Genomic DNA, 17,500 nt, shown 5'->3' with positions numbered 1-17,500 from the left:
GTTGATCTTGGCCCCAGGGAGGACAGCCAGTCATCAATCAAGAGGTGAAAGGGTTCTGAGGGCCCTGCCTTTCTCCATGGATTGACCCACTGATGGGTTCATAATTTGATGGAAACTTCTGGAGGTGGGGCATAGTTGGAGGAAGTAGGGGGTATGTCCTTTGAGGCTATGTCTTGCCCTGAGAACCCATTTTCCTGCTTCCTGATGTTTGTGGTAAGCCACCTCCTCCACACATTCCTACCACTATGATGTTCTGCCTCCTCTGAAGCCAAGGCAAGGGAGGGAACCAGCTGATCTTGGCCTTGAGTTCCCGAAACCATAGCCAAAGCAAACCCTTCTGCCTCATTACTTGTTTCTCTCATGTACCTGTGAGGTGGGTAGAGTAGGTAGGACCCCCATAGACTCATGTGTTTGAACGCTTGGCTGTAGGCAGTGGCACTATCAGAAGGTGAGGTCTTGTTGGTGGAAGTGTGTCACTGTGACGGAGGCTTTGAGGTCTCAAACTCTGCCCAGCGTGGAACAAAGTCCCATTCTGCTGCCTGCGAAGCAAGATGTAGAACTCTCAGCTCCTTCTCCAGCCCCATGCCTGCCTGCCTGCTGCCATGCTTCCTGCCATGATGACAATGGACCGAACCTCTGAAACTGTAACCGAGCCCCAATTAAATGTTTGCCTTTGTAAGAGTGGCTGTGGTCAAGGCATCTCTTCAAAGCAATAAAAACCCTACTAAGATAATGTGTTAGTTACAGCGATGGCAACCTGATCAGTGCAGGACGGATTAGGAAGCTCTTCTTTGTGGAGTGTCCCTCAAGGGCCAGCAGAGCACTGAGAACCCTCGAGCCACTGAAAAACTTAGCTGAGATACCCCTGTGAAGGTTAGTGTCAATTGTCAACTTGATAGAAATAGGAGTCACCTGAGAAATGGGGCCTCTGGGCATAAGTGGGAGGATCCTCTTGACTGTGCTCATTGATGTGGGAAGACCCTGCCTACTGTGGGCAGCCCTATTCCCTGACTGGGATCCTCAACTGTATAAAGGAGACAGAAAGTTAAACAGCAGCATCAGCAGCACTCAGATCTCTTTTCTTAATGGTGAATGCTTTAAACATCAGCCTTGACTTCCCTGCACCTGCCACCTTGGCTTCCCTGCACCTGCCACCACGGCTTCCCTGAACCTGCCACCCTGGCTTCCCTGCTATGGCTGACCATATCATGGAACTATGAGCCGGAAGAAACCTGTTATCCCTTAAGTTGTTTCAATCAGAGTATCATATCACAGCCACAGAAGAAGGAACTAAGATAACCTCTATGTTACAGATGAGGAAACTGAGGCTGAGTTAAAAACAGCCCCATAGGCACAGCTACCTGTGCCAGAACTGAAAACGGAACCCTAGGACTCTATGGTTTCAGAACTGCCCCAGTCCACACCTGCTTCTCTGCCTTACAGGTCTCAGTGAACCACGCTTGATCCAGCTGTGCTCAGGCAGACAAATTAGGCTTTCCTGCCTCAACATGCAGAGCATCCTAGCCCTCAAACTCTGCAACAGCGAGGGGAAGGAACTCCACAGTCAGTGTGTGTTGCTGTGACTGTGAGTCTCCTGCCGAGGTCACTAGATTGCCAACATCCTTGCCCACAGGGTCAGCGGTGGTCAAGACCATGGGCATCAGGAACACAGCCCTGGGCTGTCTCAGCTTCTCTACCAGTTACTATCACCAGAAACAAAGCCACCCACCTCACCTCTCCAGGCCTGGCCCCTTTACTTCACAACAGGAACTGGCAACACTGTGGCCTCTTTAGGCTTAAGGATTAAATTAGACAAAGCAAGGCCAGCGTGTCAATCATTGCTGGCCAGCAGTGTCTGTGGCAGAGAATCACAGTAGTAGTTGGAACAAAGCCGTCCTCCAGAAGCATCTATAAGCAGAACCCCAGTCCATTTTGAACTCGGTAGTGCCATTACTCCCAATGACTGCTGGGAAAATGGGCACAGCGATACTGAGTGGCTGGCCCAGAGCCTCTTTGCAAGTTGATACAAGTGACAAGATGCAGACCTGCCTGAATCAGGGGATGGGACTTCAGACCCCAAGTCATGACTTGTCCTGGTCCAGGAAGAACAGTGCCAAACGGGGAAGAGAAGTTGCTCAGGATTCCTGCAGGAATACGGGAAGTCAACTATCGGAGATGCAACCACACAGCCCAGGCTCAGCTACTACTCCCTGTCCACACAACAATATGTGCTACCCACAAACTGTTTAATTGACAGCCACAACAGGCTCTGGGTCTGCTATTCTCTACACTCCTGTCCAGGATATCTGACTCCTGCCAGTGAGTACTCACAACATAGTCTTGTCTAGCTTGGGCCCCCGTTAGCTGCAGAAGGAGCAACCCCGTATCACCAGCTCTCAAGCACCCTCAAACTCTACCCTGTGATTCTGGAGGACACAGGCACCTGTCCTGGGCCCCCTCCACTTCCCCATCATCATTTCTCTCTGGCCTGCACTTCAGAAAGAGCTTTCTGGTCAACTTCAAACCTTCACTTACTAGCAAGGCCTATAAGCGACACCCCAAACTGAGGCCCAAATCCTTGAAGCCCGTTGTCCGGACTCTGCTGACAGAACGCCTATCCCCCAGTGGTCTGGTGGCAGCCAGCAGTGCTTGTATTGATGCTCCAAGACCAAACCCATCTTGTTCCAGGCAGTCTCCCCGAACCCCACCTGCTTTTTGGCCCCTTATGCCTCTGAATTCTCTCCCTCTTCCCAAAGGTTCCTTTGATCCTGGGCTGATGCTCTTTGAGTTGGAGGCTGGCTGCTGTAACACACATGGTCTTCCTTGTAGTGGATCAAAGAGTTTCCACTGTGCTCCTGTCTCTTAAGGGACGTCTGCCTTTGTGAATGTGCCCAGAGTGGCAGGCACATCAAGGGACATCACAGGCCCCGTCTTCTGCTCTCTGCTACCTGGACAGAACCCAGATGGGCCAGGATCCTCAGAAGGAGGGCTCCTTGAGAGTCAGCTTCAGGACTGCTGTGCCTGGAACCCCAGTTGTTCCATAGCCCCCTTCTGTCTGTCCTGTGACTTACATCCTGTGTCCCACCCCTATTTCAGTGGCACTCTGGATAGAGTCAGGCTTAGAGCTTTGGCTGTGTGTCCCACAGAAATCTCCCTCTTAGGTGGTGTGCCTGCAGGACACTAAGGGCTGAACAGTGCTTAGCCAGGTTGCTACTCATTCAATGAATACTTGCAGACAGCTTTCCAGTGGGGAGGTTGATCTACTCCTGATACCAGCCCTGGAGAGACCTGTGTGGGAGGCCCAGAGTCCTTCCTGAGCGTGAACACAGCCATGCTGGTCCCGCTGTGAACCCCGGCACAGCTGTGGTCCCTGTCATGGCTTGAGCAACCAGTGACTATTTTTGCTCCTGGGAGGTTTGACATCCTGAGAACAGCATGAAGAACAATTGATGAGCAATTATGCTACTGAGGATGCACCAATAGAGGCAGAGATCTGTGGGTTTGAAGGAACCCCCAGACTCTGAGAGAAGGAAGTAACCGCATCTCAGCCACAGCACCATGGGCATCAGGGAGATTCTACCCTAAGGTTTCCTTCTGTGTGCAGATGGAGTCACTCTTCCTTGGCTCACGTGGGAGCTACTTTAGAGGATGAAGAGCAGGGGACATTTTTTTTCTAGAAATGTCCTTTGCTCCATGTTAAAGAAACAAATGTTGTCAAAGTTAGTAAGAAAGAGTTCCAGGGCTGAGGCTAAGCAATGGGGGACTCGGTGAGACCTGTGCCTTCTGTTCCGGTAGAGGAAGGATGAGGTGGGATGTGGCTCTGGTAGGGGGGCAGTCTGCAAAGGAACACCTGAAGTTTTGAAGGCCCAGTCTGTAGCAGAAGACCAAAGGAATAGAGCCGGGACTATGGGTGGCTCACCATGGCCACCATGGGTGGTGATGCTTCATAAAACTGCAGGAGTCAACCAGAGGGGTGGGTTTGGGGAAAACAGAGCTTGGATAAACAGGGTGTGATACACATCCAAGGAGGGCTATAGTGGAGGTGTCATTTCCATCTGGGATGGAGCTTGGAGCAGGCCATCATACCAAAGATAAGAGATTTGGAGAGACATGGGGAACTTCCAGGAGGGAAGTCTGAAAGAACAGAAGAATGGGGACCAAGTGGAAAGCTGCAGGATGCTTAGATGCTAGGAGAGCATCCTACACATGTCACACTCATGGACCACAGATGTGGTGTGGCTGCAGTCAGCAGGCAAACACTGCTCCAATGTCAGGACACATGGACACTGGATGGTGGGGACCAGATCATTTGTCTCTGTTCACTGGGGTTTGCAAAGGACATTGTAGCAGCCAGCTCCAGTTTCTTTGAAAGAGGGAGTTCTCTTTGGTTAGGAAAAGGTCTTTCTATACCTTAGGGTAGAGGGGAGTATTAGGAAATACAAATTTAAGAGGGAACTAGGTTTTTAAGTGCTTACAAAGTGAACTGAAGACTTGAAGCAAGACCAAGACAGAAGGGACTGGAGAAAGAAGAGATGGCTGACATCCTGTGTCTTTTAGGAGCAGCTGCAGTGACCAAGGGAGAGCAGAGGGAAGAACCAGAAAGGCCAGGCCTCAAGCCTCAGGAACAGCCACGTGTTTGTGGTAGCTTATCTGTTGAGCAGAGATTTAAGTCTGGCATGGACATACCCTCCGGTGAATAATGTGGTCCTGAAAAGGTCTCTGGGATTCTGTTCATTGAGTTGTAGAGGGTTTGGTTTTAATGCGGTAAGAGGGTCCAGAAAATGTTCCCAGTTCCTAACATAGTTACCAGAGTAGAACCAGGACTGGAAGTTAGGCAAGAGGAAGTTGAGGAAAATTTTTAGAAGGTATGGACAGAGGAATTCTGCATTACCAGGTTGGATATGGGCTCTGTGGATGAGACTTGGATTATATTTGTATTAATTTCTGTCTTGGACCAAAGCAGGTAATGTCTGTGGTGTTTAAGAAAGGACTCTGTTTCCTGGATTACAATGACTAGATTTCATCTATTCCTCCATTTCTGGTTCTAATATCATGTCACAATTCTGACATGTCCTTCAGAAGATGGGTATGTTAAAGGTGACATCCCCAGGTCAGGGTATGGATAGGGGATAGTACAAAAAAGGGGAGGTGTACATGGAATCAGGCCACACAGGGCCCCACGCCTATTGTGAGGGATCTAAGGTCAGACCCAACCAGCTTGGTCCTTCCTGATGCTAACCTCCTAAAAAGAGGTGGATCCTGAGCAAGATATAGGACATGAAAAGGTGGGGGCAACAGCTCTAGTCTCCTCCTGCTCTATCATGGAAGGCTAGTATGGGTGAGGCCAATTCTCTTGGAGGAATAAAGAGATAAAGAGACATGAGGCAGTGCCAACTAGGCTTGATGGGTGGTGTGTCTTCTGGAAAATGGACTTCATCCCGCAGGCGAAGATGCTGGGATCAATTGATGATGCCTTGTCACATGAGCAAGGAGAAGGGAATAGGTATGTGTGCCAGGTAATTTTCATCCCTGCTGCTGAGAATATACTGTGCAGATGGAGGCAGGCGAGAGCGACTTGGCCTTGGAGCTAGTCTTTTGAGAAGAAAGATTCATCCGAGATGAAATTCAAACTTGAGTCAGAAGAACTACCTGCAGACATGTCTCAGCTGCCAATGGCTCTCCCACACAAGCACCTGTGTGTTCCGCTTCTATGAGATTTGAAGATGAGGGCTTAGGGGGAAGCGACTGCTTTGTTACAGGATATTTGATCACATTGTGAAACTGTAAGACTGTGAACCAGAAAAATCTTGTTGTGGTGTGGCTCAGCCCTAGCACATACACCTTCAACCCAGGAGCTAAATAAAGTCAACCCTAGGTCAAGGGACAGAGCAAGAAGTCAGCTGACAGTGAGTGAGCACAAGTAAACAGAAAGGAAGGGACATTGAGGAGAAGGATATTTAAGACATCATGGAGAAGGAGAAAGGTCCCTTTCCTCCTGTGACATTGGTGGAGTAGGAAGGTCAGCTGTTGCGAGCTTTCTCTGCCTTTCTGAGGCGGTGTTTACCACACAGTGTCTGGCTCCTGAGTCATCATCGGTAAAATTGAATGAATGAGATTTTTGTTTTAAAAACAACATTGATCAGTAGTGCAAAAGGCCATTGGGAAGTCAGGCAGTCTAAAGGCCAGAACAATTTCCATTGACTGGGGTAATATCCGTGGGGACAGTGCGTAGGGCTAGCCAGCATCGAAGAAGCCATGAGCACAGAATGGGTAGCAAACCTGGCAGTACTTTTAGGAGCTGAAGTTGGGGCACGGGTGGGGTACCCAATAGTGGCCATGGTAGCTGTGGTTCTCTTTTTTGTTGTTGTTTTTATTTTCTTGTCAGTTTGACACAAGATAGAGTTATCTAGAAAATGCCTCCATGAGATTTCCTGTATGCAAGTCTGTAAGGCATTTTCTTGATAGATGGTTGATGTGGCAGGGGCAGGAGGTAGCTTGCTATGGGAGATGCCACTCCTGAGCAGGTTGGACTAGGTGGTATAAGAAACCAGGTAGCCTGAGGAAGCCATGGAGAGAAAGTCAGTAAGCAGCATTCCTCTACGGGCCCCTGCTTCGTTCCTGCCGTTCCTTTCTCTGGTAATGGGCTATAACTATAAGCCAAATTAAAAAAGAAAAATTCTTCTCCAAGTTGCTTTTGGTAAAGATGTTTTTATCATAGCAACAGGAAGCAAGCTAAGACAGTAGTTCTTTAGAGGAACTAAAACTCATCTACAGGCAGAATAATGCCAACCCAGGTATATACTTTAATCTAGGAACAGATCTAGCATGCAAGGGCAGATGATGAGAAGGTGTGACAGTGGATTTTGATTGACACCTTGCTGCACTTTGGAGTCCCCTAGGAGACACACCTCTGGACATGTCTCTGAGGGCATTTCCAGAGACATTTAATCAAGCAGGGAAACCCTTCTTGAATTTGAGTAGCAGCATCCCACTGCCTGGGGTCCTGGACTGATTAAAAAGCTAAAAGACCAACATTTCTCTCTCTCTCTTTCTCTCTCTGTATTTAGACTGCAGGCACAATGAGCCATCTCATACTCCTGACAGCATGGCCTCCTCACCATGATACATTGTATCTGCCTTGGACTGGTAGTCAAAATAAGCCTTGCTTATGTAGGTTGCTTTTGTCAGGTATTTTGTTACAGCAATGAACACAATAATAATGCAATGCTGTCTTAGCTAAGGTTTTACTGCTGGGAACAGACACCATGACCAAGGCAACTCTTTTTTTTTTTTTTTTTTTGGTTTTCTCGAGACAGGGTTTCTCTGTATAGCCCTGGCTGACTTGGAACTCACTCTGTAGACCAGACTGGCCTCGAACTCAGAAATCCACCTGCCTCTGCCTCCCGAGTGCTTGGATTAAAGGCATGCACCACCATGCCCGGCACCCAAGGCAACTCTTAAAAGGACAACATTTAATTGGAGCTGGTTTACAAATTCAGAGATTTAGTCCATTATTATCAAGGCAGGAGCATGGCAGCGTCCAGGCAGGCATGGTACATGAGGAGCTGAGAGTTCTACATCTTCATCCGAGGGCTGCTAGGAGAAGACTTACTCCCATGGGGTTAGAAGGAGGGTCTCATTTCCCACCCCCACAGTAGCAAACTTCCTCTAACAAGGCCACACCTGCTTCAATAAGGCCTCCCCTCCTATAGTGCTACTCCCTGGGCCAAGCATATTCAAACCACCACAAATTGCGCAAACACCATGGTTAAAATGTATATAGTTTGTTTGGTTCCCCCCTATTTTCTTTTCCTGTATTTTCTAAGCTCTTAAAAAGAAGATCATGTGGGATGGTGGTGGTGCATGCCTTTAATCCTAGCACTTGGGAGGCAGAGGCAGGCGGATTTCTGAGTTTGAGGCCAGCCTGGCCTACAGAGTGAGTTCCAGGACAGCCAGGGCTATACAGAGAAACCCTGTCTTGAAAAAAAACAAAACAAAACAAACAAAAACCAAAACAAAACCAAAACAAAACCAAAAACAAAAACAAAACAAAAAAAGAAGATCACAAATATTTATTATCAAATAGGAATGATTGACACTTATTTGACTATGATGAGTGGGGAGAGACAATAAGGAACAGTAGGATGAACAATGTCTTGACTTGCTTGGAACTGGGGAAAAAAGTTGAATTTATAGGTGAAAAAAGGAAGAATGCCAGCACGGGGCTATTAGCAATCTCCTGGGGGAGTGCCATGGATGAGCGTCTAACAGTGATGGTTATAACAAGATGGGAGTATGCTCTTCTGAGATGGAGCCAGTAAGCAGGGCACAAAGTTGGACTGGATTTCTTAATGTGAGAACAACCTGAGGATTGTAGATCTAAGAACTAGGAAGTCAGGTGGGTCTGGGGACCCTGGGAACCCAAGGGGACCTTCAGTATTCCTGGATTTGAGATTCCCATGAAAGAGAATCCAAGTCTCACTAGATGTAACTCTACCCATAGACAGATCCCACTAGAAGTGTGGGCCTCCTTCCCAGCTGCCACCAGGTCCTTTCAGGCCCTTTTAGTCACCTACCTCTGCAGGAAGGCAAAGGGAAGTCCCACGTGGCACTGTTCTCGGAGCTGGCATGGCAGGTGAGCACCGCGTGGCCCTCCAGGAAGAAGCCGGGGTTGCAGCTGTAGCGGACCTTGTCGCCCAGGTTGAAGGTGGAGCCTTGCTGGATACCATTGGGCAGCCTCCCTGGGTTCCCACAAGTGTGACTCGGGAGAACTGTGAAGAGAGGGGGATGTAGCTGGTGAGCTGGGCTTGAGCCTATACATCCTAGGGCTTAGCAACTGCCCTTGAGCCAGGCTACCTGCCTAAGTCTCATTTCTTTTCTGAATGTAGCTGGCCACTACTGACTGGCTCTCCTTTCTCAGCTGCTGATCACCAGAGAATAGGTTGCTTCCCAGAGGTCAGAGGTTGAGGATTTTCACTGAATATCCAGGTGATCTGCTTGTTCATATGTAGCCCTGGGTGTTAGTTCTATCCATCCTCGTAACTAGAGAAGGGACACCCCTCCCCCCTGGGGTACACTAACTTCTTGGGCATGGCTGCCTTGATTAAAAACTCACACTAGAGTCAAAGAGTACATTTAGGGGCACTTGCTCATCCCTCTATGAACCCACTATCCTTTCTTTTGTGACTGCCACCCTGTCTAACAGCAGAGGCATCTAAGAGCAGGTGCAGGGAGTTAAAGGGGAAGCTGGGCTAAGTGGAAAGGAAAGGAGACAAACTTAAATTCTTGGGTTCTCATCAGGCGGCTGTGTAGAGTGGCGACTGGAAGCTGGGAACATGCTGTACAGTATGTAACTGGAGCCCAAGCAATCAGAGCCCTTGCGTGTGTACTGTCATTATCAGGAGCAAATGGCCTCGTCGAGAGTGCAAGAGCATCATGACCTGTCAGCCTTGGAGGGAGGAGGCAGCACTTGTGTGGCCACGTGTCCCCTGTTTCCTCCTGTCCCAGCTTCCCCTCTCATGGTTGGAAAATGCCTGACCTCCAAAGGCTACCCTTCCCACCACCGCAGGAGAGCACTGCAGAGCCTGACCGGAAATGTCAGCCGGACAGGATCACTGTTCAGTTCTCTGTGAATCTCCAGCCTCCCCTCTGTCCGTTTGCCAGCAATAGTTATAATGTCATCCCTGAGAAGTCTGTAGCAGAAAAATGGGAAGAGCACAGACTCCAGAACCTCCCTGGAGCTGAGACAACGTCTCTTAGCTGCTCTGTCACTCACTGGTAAATGGAAATCACAGCACCTGGTAACTATTTAAACAACCTTGGGTTCTCAAGGGGCTTATGACAGAGCCTGGCACACACATGAGTGCAAGTGAATCAAACATTCAACCCCTGAGAGGTAGGGGCTCCATTAAAGATGGCCTACACCTGGAATATTGGGAAATGGACCTGGTAGGGAGGGCCTTGGGTGACTTCCTAAAAAGGTCACACCTATGCAGAACGCAGAGATGAGCAAGAATTATCAAGGTCAAAGATGTTTCAGACAGACAAAACAAATACACTAAGGTTCTAGAAAGATAACATATGGCTCAGGGGTCTTGAAGAGGCCAACTAGGAGGAAAATGAAGTGTAGGCTGTATCCCCTGGCCTCTCTAAAGCCTTTACGGCATCCTCTTCCTGTCCACATTGCTGCTGGTGCCTGCCTTCTAGCCCCTCTCCGCCAGACCCAAGGTTCTCTGTCATCTATAAGACAGCTTTCTCTAAGTTCACCCCCCCTAACCCTTGTTCCCCCCCCCCCCTTTCTACAAGGGCACAGCTCCATGAAGAGGGAAATGGCAGGTTTTGGAGCCATTCTAGTCTGGGTCTAAGGCCAGGTGCTCTGTCTGTCTCCTGCCCGACTTAGAGTCACATAAGGCTTTTGAGTCTTATCTTCCTCACACATCCAGTGATTGTCAGGGGTGGGTATGTGTGTGATACTGATAAAAGCTACACGTACCACATTTTCATCCTACTGAGTTTCAGGATCAGGAAGACAGTGTGTGGGGTTGGCTCACATGTGTATCCTGAAGACTAACAGTGCCTGGTACTTCATAGGGCATAATCGTGGGCTAATTAGTTACTTAAGCCATTCATGTATCAATTCATTTTTTTTTTTTTTTTGCAACCAACATTTATTGTGGGCCTACTGTACTCACCATTTGGAATACCCATCTAGGTAGGTCTCCATCCTTAGGGGCTTGCTTTGGAATAATTTTAAGGATCCAAGAGTTCTTCCTACTTCATTCTCTACCCCTGCCTGACAGGTGAGATGACCCCAGGCACAAGAATCTGCTTCTGCTACAAGTACTCTCAGTTCGCCCTGGTTACCATTTCCCATGAGCCTCTGCTGCAGCTCACTCATTTCCCATGATCGGCTCTTGCTGGCTCACTAGATGTTTCCCACAGTCCTCTGCGGTAGCTCACTGGATGTTTCCCACAGTCCTTTGCTGCTCACTCCGTTTTCCCATGATTCCCCACTGCTGACCCATTTTTGGTTTCCTATGACTCTCCAAGTGGGCTCAGTTACACTTCCCATGACCCTCGACAGGTGATTTGCTGAACATTTCCCAGAATTCCCTGCTGCTGGCTCAGCTGTATTTCCTATGACCACCACATTGCTGGTTCACTGAGCACTTCCCATCGTCCCTTACTGCCTGTTTTCCCAACTTTTCCCAAGTTGCCCTGCTTTTGGCTCAGTTGCATTTCCCGTCATCCCCTACTCCTAATTCACCGAATCTTTCTCACGGTGTCCTGCTGCTGGCTTACAGCACAGGCAATATGGTGTGTGTGTGTGTGTGTGTGTGTGTGTGTGTGTGTAAGTACTGGGTGTAGAGGGAGCCAGGTAAACATTTAGAGAAGCAAGCAATCTAACGTGAGGGGAAGGAACTGACGGGAAACCGGCTGAGAACTGGTGTAGAACTAACGTTTCATTTTCCGCAACAAGACGCAAAGACCCAATTTAATTAAATTACTAATGTCAAATTTTTAATGAACCTGCTTCTGCTTTGGGCTTTCTTCCTTTGAAATTAATGACTGGAACGTCACTATAAATAAAAGTTGATTCTTTTTAAAAAAGTCACTCTCAAATGCTTACCGTTCCTTACTTAATGAGCTGTTCATAATCAGACCACTCTGAAATGGGTCTCAACTGGGACCCAGCTGTAATGAGTGGGGCTCACTCCTCATGTCACCTTTATAAATGCCAATCTCTGATCCAAAGAGGTCACACGGTGTAGGAAGAATGAGCTGTCTTGGGGCTCAGCGAGGGCTGGGTTCGTATCCAGCTCCTCACATCTTTGGCAGGATGCAGAGATGCAAACTTCACCGCATGCCTCTCTGGGTCTCCATTCTTTGTTTGGAGACCAGGCAGTTTTTCTTCTCTAACGGCCTTGCTAGCTGGTAGGGCTGATGATGATGTTACAAAGTAACACCAAATGAGTACTAGCAACTACACTCTATCCTTGTCTTTAGCGGGTAGTTCTAGAGGCCAGAAGGTCACAGGAGAAAGCTTGGCAGGGATAGGGGTTGGGTTGCATTAAATTTCCTTCCCTCCTCCCACTTTTTCTGACTGCTGGCAAACTCTAGGATTCTTAGTGGACAGATGCATCCCCCTAGTTGTCTCTGCTGCTCATCTGAGGTCCTCCTGCTACACCTCCGTGTCCTCTACTAAGCAAGATACACCCTTGTGACCACAACACGAAGTCATCTTCTGCAAAGACCATTTCCAAAGGTCACATTTGACAGGTCCTGGGGCCTAAGTCTTTGACAGATTGTGGGAGATAATTCAACACACAGTAGGGCTGCTATGGAGGTTAAAATTTTATTTCCAATACCCACTGAGTACTCGGTAGGCTTCTGGGCCTGGGAAACAAGTTTACTTATTGTAGCAAAGGTGTCTGTAGACTACTGTGGGTTGTCTTCGCTTCACAGATGACAGTGCTAAGGCAGAGAGCAGAAGCAGCTTGCTTGGCCAAGGACATGCAGCTAGCAATGGAAGAGCCTGGTTTCGAACCCAGGCTCTTTTCTGGCTCTGTTGAGAGGTAGGATGCCTCCACATGATTTCCTTTCTCCTTAATCCTCCAGGGTCAGAGACTTCTTTAGAAGTTAGAGGTGACCACCTGAGAGCCCTCATTTAATACTTTTTTAAAAAATTATTGTCCTACACATTTGTCACTAAATAATATCAAGGGTAATGTCTAAAGTATAATCTTTCTGTGTGTGTGTCCAATGATGGTCTTTGGACAAGCACAGATTAGAGATGCGCTGCAAAGAAGTCTTTCTAAGGCACAAGTTCTTAGGGTCCTTGTTTTTGTTTGGTTTTTCTTTTGCCAATGTTGTTGAGTTCCCTGTGAGTTTTTTTTTTTTAATTTTTTTTCGGCATAGATATTATAGTTGATCTTGCTCTCCTGTCTATAAAACTTCCCTTTGATTGCTTACAAAACCACGAGTGGGCTATTTACATCTAACATAGCCCAGAACGGTATTATTAAAGCTTGGCATTGAACTGTTCTGTTGTAGATTAGTAGTGGGGAATTGTGCCCTCTAACAAAGCCCAGCTCTTGCCAATCAACGTAATATTCTCTGTGATTATAAGACAATGGCTCTCCACTGTGGTTGCAATTCAGGTAGAAGTACATCATGCCAGGTTTTATTTTTAATTTGAGGCTTGGGCTCTCATCATCTAAGGAAGAGTCCCTCATGCTATCCAGGAACATCCTCTATATGTCTTGATGTCTTAGCTACCATCAAGTAACTAGACCAGTCCTCACGGCCATGAGACTGACTTAAAGAGGTAGGAAAGCTGGGAAAAATTTGGGGCAAAGAAGCTTGTCTTCCTGTAGCCACCAGCGTGCGAAGAGAGGAAACTGTGGCTGTGGTGAGTTTGCATCTGGCCAGGGAGAGCTAAGGGCTGGGGTGCCAGATGGAGGATCTCTGATCCTGATGCCAGGCCCTTCTGCCTTACCTGCGATGTTCTTCACCTTCACAACATCTGCCATTTGTAGCTCTTGGACTTGTGAATATAACTCGCTGCATATGGTATTTTCCTTCCTTCCTTCCTTCCTTCCTTCCTTCCTTCCCTCCTTCCTTCTTCCCTCCCTCCCTTTCTCCTTTCCTTTGCATCTTTTTGAGACAGAGTCTGATGTAGCCCAAGCTGGCCTCAAATTCAACATGACACCAAGGATGGCCATGAATTCCTGATCCCCTCTGCCTTTACCTTCAAAAGTGCTAGAATTACAGGTGTGCACTGCCATTCCCAAAACTAACATATTTTCACATATAATTTAATATGATTATGTAGACTTCACATCAAGGATGTGGTACCATCTGCTAGATGGTCAATTTGGTGGTCACACTGATTTACAGTGTTACCTTACTACAAGCCATAGCCCATGAGAATGGCAATTGGTGGTCTTTTTTTGTTGTTTCGACTGTAGTTTCATAGAATAATACTTGGTGGGTAATAATTCTAACAAAACATTAATAACCAGCCTGATGAGATTACCCAGTCCTCCTACCCACCTATGGACAGAGGCATGGTGATGACTTGTTGAGATACACATGGTTACCAGGGAAGATGGCGTGCTGAGTCAAGGCAGGTCAAAAAGCAAGGTGGAAGGTTGTGCCTACCAGTGCCTAGCCACCAAACCCACATCTCTTACACCTATACTGGGCTGTTCCTGTGCTGACTGTTCTGTATGAACACCCGACAAGCTGTAGACCAGGGACTCACACTGCACTCTCAGGAAGAACAAGTGTGGCAACCTGGCAGATGGACCTAGAGCTTGATCTTGTCAAATACACCAAGACAAGAGGCGCCAAAGACCCCACAAATAAGCGGCCCTCTCCTGTCCAGCTCCCCCTGACACTCGTCACACACGAGCCCTCCACCTTGAGCCTGGCCCTGTGACTCAGGCTGGTGATTTTTACCATCCTTGGCACCAGGGTCAGAGGTTTCTGAATCTTATAAAACCTGATGCCAGCACTGAATCCCAAAGCTCTGGAACTCTAACTTCAATTCCAGGAGATAGCAAGAGGCTGAGGTTGACAGCAAGCTATGACAACCAGCTTCCCTTAATTTTCTGGCTTGCGGGAATCTCTATGCTCAGGCCTGTGCAGACCCAGGCCCTTTCCTTCCCAAAGGAGTTGCCTGGCTTCTTCTCTGCCACGCCCTATTCTCTTAACATCACATCAGACCCACGATTCCTCCCTCAGGTGAAGATTTACCATTCTCACCTGGATCTGCGGGACCAACTCTTCCCACTACCAGGTCCCCTGCTTCTGATATTGTCCTGATTAGTACCCAAGAGAGTACCATAGAGTATCCCTCCAAGATGCGCCAGCAAAGGCAGGCCCTGAGACCTCCCAATGACTCATTAGAGAATAATTAATGGTTTGGCAGATTAACAAGGAATTAAGGGAAAGAGATGAAAGGGTTCTTTGAAGACCTTTTCTTGCTCTGAGGATAAATCCAAGCTGAGGTTCCATCTGTGATCTGACCCCTGTAGACCTCTCTGCCTTCTTCCTTCATCCTCATCTTGTTCCCACCACCATCACTATTCGGAAGCACAGGTACCCTGAGCACCTTCTTCTTCTCTCCAACTGTCCTTCTAGCAAACACATATTCATGCATCAAAAGGCCAGTTAAGTACCACTTTCTCTATGAAACACCAACTGCTATCCTTGGTGTCTGTAACAGCTCATCTTGACTGTCGATGTTACTATATCTGGAATTAACTAAAACCCAAGCTGAACACATCTATGAGGGGTTATTTTTATTGGATCATTTGAGGTGAAAAGACACACCCCAACTTTGCCGACATAAATGACATGGAGGAAGGAAGCCTTCTGGGTTGTTTTGTTTGTTTGTTTGCATGCTTGCCCTCATTTTTGTTGACAACATCTATTCTGTTGCTGAGGCTTCCCTTCACTGGGATCAGAAGCTACTTCTTCAGGATTCTAACATAGCCAGGAGACCAGGAGTTCTCTAAGAATTCCTCAGGAATTTAGCACCCAATTGAGACTGCTGATACATCAAGTGGAGTAGACTGAAGAACTTCCCTATTCTTGGCCTTCTGAATGAGAGACAGCCATTGTTGGACTACCCAGACCTCAGTCTGGAAACCAACCTAATAAAAACCCTTCTCTATCTATGTATCTATGTATCTATCTATGTATCTATCTATGTATCTATCTATGTATCTATGTATCTATCTATGTATCTATGTATCTATCTATGTATCTATCTATGTATCTATGTATCTATCTATCTATCTATCTATCATCTATCTATCTATCTATCATCTATCTATCTATTCATCTATGTGTCTATGTATCTATATAGATATATGCATATATACAATTATCAGATGAACCTGGAGCATGCAACAGGGAGCTGAAAGGTCATGGCTACTGCTGACTGACACAAGGGAGCTGTGTGGGCCTTCTCCTGGACCCAGCTTCCCACCACAAGCACCCAGAGAACAGAGCAGAGGGTGACAGGTGATACTGAGAGTGAGGACAGGAAGAGCGATTGTAGATCAAGCCAAGCTGAAGAGACTTGATCCAAGATCGCAGACACGGAGCAGGCGCTGCTTTCCTTGAAAGGAGCAAGTTTCCATGTCTGTTCCCACAATGTCTAACCTGCTGTGTGTTTCCCCATGGGATTTTTTTTTCCCCTCAACCTCTGCTGTATATAATTCGCACGTGGTGTGTTTGGTCCTGGGATTGAAGCCAGGGCCTTGTTCACACTAGGCAAGTACACTCTACCACTGAGCCCCACAGGCCCCACAAACCCTTTGGGAAGCATGCCTGAGATACAGTATTAGTTACATTTATCATCACTGTAACCACATCCCTGGAGAAAGAATCAAGGAAGAAAGGATCTGTCGAGGCAGAAGGCACAGTGTCTGGCTACACTATGTCTGGCCAGGAAACACAGAGTAATGGATGCTGGTGTTACACAGTTTCCCGTTTTTATTCACTCTGGGACCTGAACCCATGGAATAGAACCACCCATATTCAGGGTGAATCTTCCTGTCCTAGGTCCCTTGCAGACATGCACAGATAATTCTAGAGCCTGTCAGGTTGACAGTCAGTACAAGCCATCACAGCTTCATCCTGCAATTGCTTAAGCTAGAACCAAAGTACCCATGTGTTATTTGGCTTTACGTTGAGCGTTATTTTGCAACTCGACCCCATCTAGCCTGGTCCTTTGTGAGGATTATGCCTACACAGACTTAACGGTCCCCAGGATTAGGATGCGGGGGAAGGAAAGTTGAATGATGAAAGTTTGGCTTCCCTAGGGTAGAGTGCCCAGGAGGAAGAGGTGTCTCCCATGGAAACCCTCCTTACCTCACTCTACACAGTCCAGCGCAGGATGCTCTGGGCTCCCATTCTCTGTCTGCTTTGCCAGTCCCATGGTACCCTCTTCTGAGCCCACCTGACTCCTTCCTTCCTCATTGTCCTCATTGTCTTTATCCCTCCCCCTAGAAACCATCCCAGCTCTTCTAAAGGTCAAAATCTTTGATGTCTAGGAAGCCATACCCCCCTGGTTACACTTGCCAGGTGGGTTTGCATTCCAAAGGCCAAATTGTGTTCAGCATGTGCATGGCTCAAATAGTGCAAGGTTTTTATCTATGCTAAAAATCTCATCTGTGTTTATCTGAAATTTGAATGTCACTGGTTGTCCCTCGTTCCATTGGGCGGCTCTGTTCTGGGACCTGGGATGTTCTCTTGGTGATGCTGTCTCTAGAGAATTAGAGGTGATGGAGTGGAGGCCACAGGGTGAGAAAGCAAGGGGATTCTGTTCTGATGCCTTCTGTGGCCCTCCTCTCCCCTTCCCTCTTCCTTTCTCTTTCTTCCTCTCTTCTTCCTTCCTTCCTTCCTTCCTTCCTTCCTTCCTTCCTTCCTTCCTTCCTTTCTTTCTTTCTTTCTTTCTTTCTTTCTTTCTTTCTTTCTTTCTTTC

The 17,500-nt window shown here is 47.5% G+C and overlaps 1 protein-coding gene across 1 annotated transcript in view; it reads right to left on the bottom strand.

Annotated features, from left to right (window-relative positions):
- Csmd2 (CUB and Sushi multiple domains 2) overlaps positions 1-17,500 on the bottom strand; it is a 575,103-nt gene that overhangs the window by 348,196 nt on the left and 209,407 nt on the right. The window contains exon 4 of the mRNA XM_029476560.1: positions 8,577-8,771. Within this exon, the coding sequence (XP_029332420.1) occupies positions 8,577-8,771 (195 nt within the window). The remainder of the gene's footprint in view (positions 1-8,576; positions 8,772-17,500) is intronic.

Source organism: Mus caroli, chromosome 4 (genome assembly GCF_900094665.2).
Source record: "Mus caroli chromosome 4, CAROLI_EIJ_v1.1, whole genome shotgun sequence".
In the NCBI taxonomy this organism is placed as follows: domain Eukaryota; kingdom Metazoa; phylum Chordata; class Mammalia; order Rodentia; family Muridae; genus Mus; species Mus caroli.
This window is presented reverse-complemented; position numbering and strand designations above follow the sequence as displayed.